At 43.9% G+C, this 9455-nt stretch overlaps 1 protein-coding gene across 1 annotated transcript; it reads right to left on the reverse strand.

Annotated features, from left to right (window-relative positions):
- Positions 1–6648: 6648 nt before the first annotated feature.
- On the reverse strand, positions 6649–9032 carry snai1b (snail family zinc finger 1b). The gene is made up of 3 exons (XM_063888214.1): positions 8772–9032; positions 7892–8434; positions 6649–7572 (listed from the first exon to the last, which is right to left on the reverse strand). Exons 1-3 carry the CDS (start codon positions 8851–8853, stop codon positions 7391–7393), a joined length of 807 nt encoding a protein of 268 aa, XP_063744284.1. The 5' UTR covers positions 8854–9032; the 3' UTR covers positions 6649–7390.
- Positions 9033–9455: the final 423 nt, after the last annotated feature.

Consider the following 9455-nt stretch of genomic DNA (forward strand, 5'->3'; position numbering starts at 1 on the left):
TATGTACAGCAATTATAAAAGTGGCAAACTCATGCTCCTGAGATACATGTTGTGAAATCTTAACCTTTGTTTTGCTCTTTACTAGAATGCAGTGATTGTAACATCCCCAACACCTGGTGATCTTGGTGACTAAATCCTCATTACAATCCATAAAAATATTGGACTAAAACTTCATAAAAACTAATCTGTTCTTGTTGGACATAGAGAGAAGATATAGCTTTGATACGTTCCCATCTGTTGCCACATGGATGCAATGCTCTTAAGCGGCTGTCCAACAGCTTGCAGCGATGTCATCTTGTGGGCAGAGATGTTGCAGGACAGGAAGAATGGATCGGACACATTGATGGAGTTTTAGTTTCAGAGGGACAGCTGTGTGATTATTCAACACAAACTGGCTGCCAGACCACCTGATCTGATCCCCTCTCGCTCCGTCACAGCCCAGCAACCTGCCTTCCTCCCAGAACGTGTGTGTGTGTGTGTGTGTGTGTGTGTGTGTGTGTGTGTGTGTGTGTGTGTGTGTGTGTGTGTGTGTGTGTGTGTGTGTGTGTGTGTGTGTGTGTGTGTGTGTGTGTGTGTGTGTGTGTGTGTGTGTGTGTGTGTGACAGACAGGGAGAGGAGGGGTATCCAGGCCTTTGCACAGACGAAGGGGACAGGTGTTAGGGACAGGAGGTGCCGTGTGGCCCGGGGGCGTGGTCAGGTGGTGACACACCTGTCCCTACTTGCCCAAGAAGTTCTGGTTTCACACACACACACATACACACAAGCATGCACATCAGCTTGACCATGTGTTCTGATATGCAACGTTGAACCAACTAGCCTCTTGTGCAATGTGATTCTGCTCTCCGTGACAAATGAAGGCCGATTTTTGTTATGCCAAAAAAAACATGGCAAACTCAACTCTGTAGCAAACGTAATGTGATCATTATATGAGAGATAAGGGGACAGTCAGCAGTAGACATGCAATAAAAGGCTCAGCGTGGAGATTTGATTACCGTGAAATATTGTGTGTGACAAAGAGAAAGTGGCAGCGATTCTGTGGATGTGATTATTTATTGTTCTTGATGCACCGTGGCTTGACTTTCAGTGGAAAAAAAGATGAAAATAGTTCCACAGCAAGTCAGTAGTTAGCTCACTTTGCAGACTCACCTAGAAAGGATTTGTTTAGGGATTGTAGAGACTACATATAAATTAGCTGCATCTGTGTTGTTTAGTCCAGCATAACATTAAGTGTACTCAATCGATTAAGCAATCCTTTCACACTCTCTCACAGTGGCAAACATAGAGGTCAAAATAACTGCAGAAACGCCCAAGATATTGCTGTTTTTTAATACATTGATTCTTCTCGTTACACAACCTCATATTTTTTTCTTATTTAAAGTTGTGATCTTCACCTCTGCCTCTTTTTTTTTACCTAATCAAGCAGTTCTTCATGAGATGTTCTATGTTCCATATCTGCATTAATCATATCTCAATTTTGTAATAATTTTGAGTCCAACACAATTTAAGGTCCCTTTTTAAAAGAGTGTAAGTGGACACCAGTGTGGCACAAGCAGTGTTTCTGTTAAACCTTTGAGATGGCGGAGATAGGCGTCTGGCCCTTGGGTGTGGATTTCAGGCAGGTGCATTCGCCTGCCCTGCGGCTCCTCAAGGGACAGGACAGAACGGGACAAGACGGGTGGTGGAGGAGGAGGAGGAGGAGAGGGGAGGCAATCTGTGCTCTCTGCAGTCACCCTCGCACAAACTCTAGATCCCCAGCTCAAAGACTGATCCCCACCCGTCTTGGCCCCTTTATCCAACGCCCCCTCCCTCACTCCCTACAATATCCTTCATTGACTGGAATGTGTTGGGACAATAGAACTGTCCTGGTCCTTTGGCTGGCGCCCCCCTGGGCCCACACAGGCCCTGACAGGAGGACAAAAGTGCACCTTGCACCTATACGCACCACCAGCAGCACCCTGGGGCCGAATACCTGTGGTAAATAAGAGGGAGAAAAAGAATGACACAACACGAGGCAAGAAAGAGAAATATGAGGGATAACTGAAAGAAAAGGAGCAAAACAAAGTTCTGCTCTCGGCAGCCGAGTGCAACACGGTCTCATTCAGAGGTCCACGCTAAACACAGCAGCACCCTCCTCTAATATGTTTCACAATATCACACTTTTCTTGTCTTTTGTGACACCTGCTTTATTAGCAACATCTCCACCTAGTATGTACTCTTCACATTTTGCTCTGTCAGTACTCATGTCATGACTTGTTGGCTACTGCCTGGCTCCTTCTGTGTGTGGTTTGTGCACATTCAGCCCAACACACCCTTTCTTACACTTTATTTAGCCCGTGCCACTGACTTTTGTTAGTGAGCAGGGTACCACTGACTGATTTCCCGAATTTTTTATTGACCAACAGCTTAAATCAAAGCTAATGGGGTTGCTTCCAAGCAATCCCTATATTTCACAGACTCACGCCTCTCTCTCGTGGGAAGGTTTGCTAATCTGTGAAATAAAGTGGGTTAAGTGTCAATCACATTACGACTGATGCAACCACAGTTACTTTGCTCTGCACAACAAATGTGTGCTGTAAGGTCATGCTACTGGAACAACGGCTCTGGAAAGTAGACCAACGTTTAACCTAATACTGCTGCAACCCCATGGGAAACAACAAGAGTTGATAAAATAGCAGTTTAATGGAAAATGTATCTCCTCCAGTGTACCATAACATGGTTAACCACGTCTAATTTTTCAGTTGCACTGTATAACATTAATCAGATAAAACATGCTTTTAATACATGAGAGGACCCTGGAAGATCAGATTCAGAGATGTGTGATATGACGTGTAGTATCAGAATCAGAATCAGAAATACTTAATTCATCCCAAACTGGGGTCTTTTTTTGTTTTTTGTTATTTTTTGTTAGTACATCCTTGTAATCCTTGTGTATAGTCATAAGTGTCGCTTTGGAAAAAGAACGCAGATTATTTAATCAAGAAAGAAATTAAGAGGAGCAGGACGATGTACAAATACTCCACTACAAGTTAAATCCTGCATTCAAATGTAGTCAAAAAAGATTCAAGGAAGTAAATCTGTCGGATAAATGTAGTGAAAGTGTACTACTTTCTTTGAAATGTGGTTGAGTGAATGTACGAGGTATTGTCGGTAACCTTACACTCAAGTTAAATGGGTACATTAAAGCTAAACGATTGCATGCAGTTAGTTACCTACCTAATGTAATGCAAGTTAATTATATTTAATTTGCCATTAAGTTCATCAAAATGTAACGAGTGATATAATGAAATACAACATATTCTGACTTTTTTCACAGATACCCCAGCATTTATATTCAAGCATGGCATCATATCTTTAATAAAGCTCAACCCGTCTCCGATCCCTTTTTAAATCGTTTGCAAGGGTTGCCTTATGGGACAATTGAATTAACTGCTTTTACATTTATATAAATCCGTTGTTATTGGAATAATTTTGTTAAATGGAATGGTCCAGAACATTTTATTTGTATCATAACCTGAGAGAAAACCATATCTGATGTGTCTTTACTTTCTTGTGCATGCTTAGGTGAGTGAAAAGAACTCAACCGCATAGTTAAACATTCCCTTAATGCACCGGAAACCTGCATGTATGCAACTCTGAATGGCAATAGCATGGAAACCTCTTTTACACACAACACATCTCATCTGTTTACCCTCCTGTCCCTTTATGGCTCATCCTCTACCCTTTGACCCTGTGGGACAGAGAGGGTCTGTGTTTAGGAGGAAACACAGCACCAGCCACATAACACACACAGTAACACACACACACACACACTTAAAGAGGGACAGCAGGAGTGCGGAGGTGGGCAGGAAATGGCGTGTACCCCCTCCTAGAGACCATTTCCTGTCCTTGGGTGAAACCAGTTTATTTGTCCAGAGATCTGAGGTCTTTGTGCATCCATGTCGGTGTGCATGTTAAAGGAGTCATGAAAACAGTGCAGTGAGCGTATCTCTCAGCCCTCATAGCACATGCCATTGAGCAAGTCTGCATTGCAGCATGTGGCATTCCTCAGCAAAATCTACTCCCTACTGATACATTCATTTTTCACCAGACACCACCCCCCCCCATGTCCAATCTATTTTACCTCATTGCCTCGTCTTGTCCTCCTCCCATTATCATCTTCTTATCCCCAGTTCACCCTTTCTTTCAAACCGCTATGCTATTAGTTTGTCTGGTCATTTCATTTACGAGAAATGTTGTCAGTCTATAAGATTTTTGTGAGTTGTTTTTTGAGTAAGTCCAGCCCCAGCAGAGGAGGTCTGTGATGAAGCTTTGGCAGAGACAATGCGTAAAAGATTTTGAAACTTTAACCCAGTGACTTAACTTCTTGGCTCTAATTTGATCCTCAAGTGATTCAGCTCTGCACCTTTGCAAGCTCTGATTTCAGCAACGTACTGTACCCTCTATACTCCACAATATGGAGCTCTATGAACGCCTCAGAGACACCCACTAACACACTCATACATCCGTGTACACAAACAGCTGTAGCCCCAGATGATTCATATCAGCACTTTTGGAAGAGCTGTGTTTATACAAGACTTACAGTTCACTTCCTGCATCCCAAACATTACCTCAGATGCATACACTGAGAGCAAAGGAAACTGCAATTTCAGAAAAAAATGGTTTCATTGTTGACATGCAGCATTGCTTCCTATTGCTTAAAATGAAGAGTAAAGTTTATTCTGTCCTGTAATCTGTTCTGTTACACACATGCGAATCCCCACTTAGCACTCTTCACCGGAACAATGTTTAGACTGAGGCTTATATTTTCTGTTTCCAAGATGACGGCACTCTAAAACAAAATAAAACTCATCCGGCTGCAAACTGTCAAACATCAGCTTTTGTGTACACAAAACCAAAGTAGAATTCATGAAGCTGCATCCAAGCAGAGTTCAATGGAATAGCTGCAAAAATATGTTTATCATTGTTTCTCTTCAATAGAGCGAGGCAATAATGCTTATACATTCTTTACATGGGAATAACTTGTTAAAAATTGGAACAAATGGCAATCCCCTTTTATTTATAATTAGGTCAGCATGACATTGTTTCCTGTTACAGGAAAATGAAATTGTTACTTTGACTGAAGAGCAGAGTGCAAGGACAGCAGACAGAGCGGCCACTCTTAGATGGCAGTATTGTATGTCTGTCACTAATGGCTGAGGAATGTTACATTAGTCAGGGGCTGCATGCGTGACGCTGCGAACATTAAAACACTTTGAGGGGACCAATATGATATCAGACACACACACACACACACAGACACACACACACATACACAATAAAAGAAAGGTGACAGGTCCAGTGATCTCATTGCCTCAAAGCTACAGAGTGATCGACTGCCTCCTCCTACACACTGCAAACCAGAAAAATGCCCCCCCTGGAAGGTGTCAGAGTTAAATTTCAAAGGGCCGAAACATATCAGAGGTGTCTGTTTAGTGGCATGTTTTTGTATGAATTGTGCATGTTGAGTTTAGAAAGAATTGAATTCCATCTAACTCCATGACAGTATTTGACTATGTATCTTCTCCATCTTTTAAATTCATCCAACCCTGATGCCCCTTCTCTGTGCCCAGCATATCTGCCACTGTCGGCAGTTCAAACAGAGTTCAGTCCCCCGTGGCCTGCTCCTCTACCTGTGTGACTCACTGACAGCGTAGGTGTTCAGCAGCTAAATGACTCTCATCACTCGCCTCAAACCACCTATAGGCAAAAAAATGAAAAATTCCCCTTGATCAAAGTAAAACTCTTTATTCAACATGTCTGCATGTGTGTGTGCGTGGCTGTCACACAGCCTTTCGGGTGCTGTTTACATTGGGCAAGCTAAGTCATGCAATCTGATCCCAGGCTTTCTGAGAGCCTCTTCAAACCCCCCTCACAAACACACACATGCATCCACCTCTCATCACAGAGCTATTGGAGGAAACGCGTTGTTACCTCACTAAGACATGCTGGCGTCAGTGTGTGTGTGTGGGTCAGGAGGGCAGAGGGGGATTGTAGACACATTGCTGCCATATGTGCACCCTGCATGATCACCCTCAGCTGGGCTCACGAGCACAGACTTCCTCCTAAAGTTCCTACAAGGTAACAAGTGTGTAACCATTACTGAGCAGATGGCTGCTCAGAGTGAGTGGATCAGTGTCAGTCCTAAAGTTCTGCTATAGCTGACTCTCTGGGGTGTATTAGTTGGACTTGAGCCAGAATTTTTTGCTTTCTGCTTATACAGCAGGAAGTTTTTCCCAAACACAATTTATTTCTGTAGGATTTGCTCAGCATCCTCACGTTCTTTATGTTCTTTATTCAAAAACCCTTTTAACCCACATGCAGTCGCTCCCTGCACCCTCCTCACCTCTCGTATTCTCGGTGTGCTTCTGTATATGCGCTGACAGCCCGGCAGGTGTGTGCAGGTGTTCCCCCTATCACTCAACATCACACAAACCTGTCCCCGCTATACCTGACACACACACAGCTCTATCTTCCCATTCAGAAACTGTCATGTCTGTCCTGATGAACTCATTTAGAGTTGTGAGTTAATACAATGCCCGTTGAAACCCTAATTAATGTTCAAATACATCAGTACTTCCACAGCAGCGTTTTTTTAAAACAAAGCTTTTATTTACATTTGGCAGAGAAAAGGCACAGTGTTACTATTTTGCATGTTCAAGAAAAAAGTTGCTTAACATTGTAGGTCAAAACATTTCAGAAAACATGTCTAAATAAAAAAATATCACTTTAAACACAGTCTATAAAATGACAATAACCCAGTTTTTGGTCAAGTTTAAGTGGTCCTTTCACATCCCATTACACACCCAATGAGGGTGTGGAAAGTGTTTGTGGTGTGGGGAGGGGTTTGTGGACAGTCACCTGTCGTCGAGGTCACAGCTAACACTTCTCTGAGCTCCCGGCCTCCACAGTACACCATACAGACAGCTGTCTCAACACACACACACACACACTTGCTCATATACACACACATGCAATGTATGTATACTATGGTGATGAATGACATCCCCGCATTCACACACAAACACACCCCAGCAGCTGCAACATGGCAAGAGTCCCGGACCGGCCGGCACCGACGGAGTTTCCTGGGAATTAACTGCATGTCCAGCTGCCCTCAAATCACACACATACACACAGATGATAGAACACAGAAGTGGTGTGCTGCAGATTCCAAAGTGACATAAAAAAAATCTACCTTAATTGTCATGAAAAAGGCACATGATAAGTATTTTTATAAAACTCCAGGTTTCTGTCCCAGTATGGCATTAAAGTCCACTCTCCTTATTGGCTGTAATCGGGGGTGGGGGATCAAACCAGTTTCCAATGGTTAATGGGAACAGTTCAGGGTGGGAGTCTATGAGGCTTGGCAGCATCCTGAGGCAGTGTGTTTGTGCAGCAGCGACATGCGACTGAAGGTCCGCGAGCAGGAGCCACACTGGTATTTCTTCACCTCTGAGTGGGTCTGCAGGTGGGCACGCAGGTTGGAGCGATCAGCGAAGGCCCGGTTACAGTGTTGACAAGCGAAGGGGCGCTCACCTGGTTAAAAGAGGAGACAGTTAGCATCAGGACTACACTTCATTGACATGCCTAAAGGTCTGTCCTCTGGCCATTGTTTTTCAAATGATCTACAGATAACAACTACCCTAACTTAATGCAGATTTGCCTTTTTTCATGCGCAACCATTGTGAGGCAGAGATTAGATTGTGCCATGTGAAGCAATAACATGTTCTCACATATCAGGAGACATCAATGAATATCAATGAGCACAAGGTGCAGCCAGTTGTTACATTTACAAGCTAACAGCTAAGAAATCAATTTAACTACTCTGACATGGAAAGTTGCCTTTTTAGCATACCTGTGTGTGTGCGGATGTGTCCTCTAAGAAGCCACGGTCTGGAGAAGGCCTTGCCGCAGGTGAGGCACACGCAGGGCAGAGTGTGTGAGCGAATGTGCATTTTCAGGGCTCCCAGGCTGGTGTACTCCTTGGGGCAGTGTTTGCAGTGGAAAGCCGGCCGGGCAGAGGCCTCAGTGGGCAGAGAGGGTGTTTGCTGCTGTGGAGGACAGTGGGTCTGATGATGGGACAGTCCAGAGAGGCTGGTGTAACTCTTACTGCAGTGCAGACAGTGGAAGATGTGCTGGATGATATCAGGGCTGGGAGGATCTGACGTGCGCCCACCATCCTCCTCTTCCTCACTGCTGCTGCTGCTACTGGAGGGAGAGCTGCTGAGGTCCAGAGGGCCAAGCGGTGAAGGGGCCGGGGACACAGGGGTGATGGGGGACAGAGGGGCAGGCAGGGAGTCCATGCTGCTGAAGAAGGGGGTGGTGGGGTAGCAGGTCAGGGCGGAGCTGTTGTTCTGCGTTGGAAGTTCAGCCCGTGGAAAGCTTTCAGGGACAAAAGCTGGCAAAACAGAGAAAGGGGAAGTCAGGTGGGTTGTAATGAATAGATAATCTAATTAAGCAGTAAACTTGTTTTCATTCTTGGGTCTTATTACTACTTGCTTTCAGTTTAACCTTCACTTTTACATTCCCACATTTCTGGGTGACAAGAAATCACTATTTTGCAAACAAGAAGCTACCTGGATAAGTATCCATCTTATCTGCCACATGGGTCTGTTCTGCATCTGAAGGCAACTTAATCAAGCTCTCTTTTTGTTCTGACTGTGATTCACTTAGCATGTAAAATAAGACCACACATGGAATACATTTTGTAAATCAGTGAGGAGATTAAAACTTACCCGTTTGGCTCTCAAGTTGACTCTCCCTGTAGTAGGGTTTTTTGCTGGAAAAATACTTCTTGACTAAAAAAGACCGAGGCATGGTGAGGTCTGGCTGCACCGATTAATTAAAAAATCAAAATTCCCAAGGCAGAAAGGCACAGATCCAGTGATCTCTACTTAATGTAGGAGCAGATTCCTGTCGATCAGGGAAAAGTCACTTTGAAAGACAGGTCCTCTGCTACGTTTGAATGTAGCTTGTTGTCAGGAATCGCAAAGTTGCCTCCTCATATAGTTAGCAGACGGGAGAAGCAGCGGGGTGGTGGGCAGGTCTCCGCCCGAAGACACACCCCGTATGTGAGGAAGCTCACCACAGGTGCCCACTGTGCCAAACTGTAGTAAAGCGTCAATCTAATTGTGCATTTCACGGCTGTAATGGCTCCCTCTTTGCTTACAGACGTACTCCTTTTGTCGTTAAATGTAAATAGATGACTGCATTCAAAGTTAGTTGTTTTTTTTTTGTAGCCTAAATGACTTGAACGATGTTAAACGTGCACAGGAATATTTGTTCAATATGGAATCAAAATAGACAGCATGCACGCTTAACAGATCCTAATAAAATCTGGATTTTATATATTTGTTTTTTTAAACCTCCTTACCCCTTGTTCATAACTTTTATCTGTCCAATCCGTTACAATATGTGCC

The sequence above is a fragment of the Eleginops maclovinus genome, chromosome 1 (genome assembly GCF_036324505.1).
Source record: "Eleginops maclovinus isolate JMC-PN-2008 ecotype Puerto Natales chromosome 1, JC_Emac_rtc_rv5, whole genome shotgun sequence".
NCBI classification, from domain to species: domain Eukaryota; kingdom Metazoa; phylum Chordata; class Actinopteri; order Perciformes; family Eleginopidae; genus Eleginops; species Eleginops maclovinus.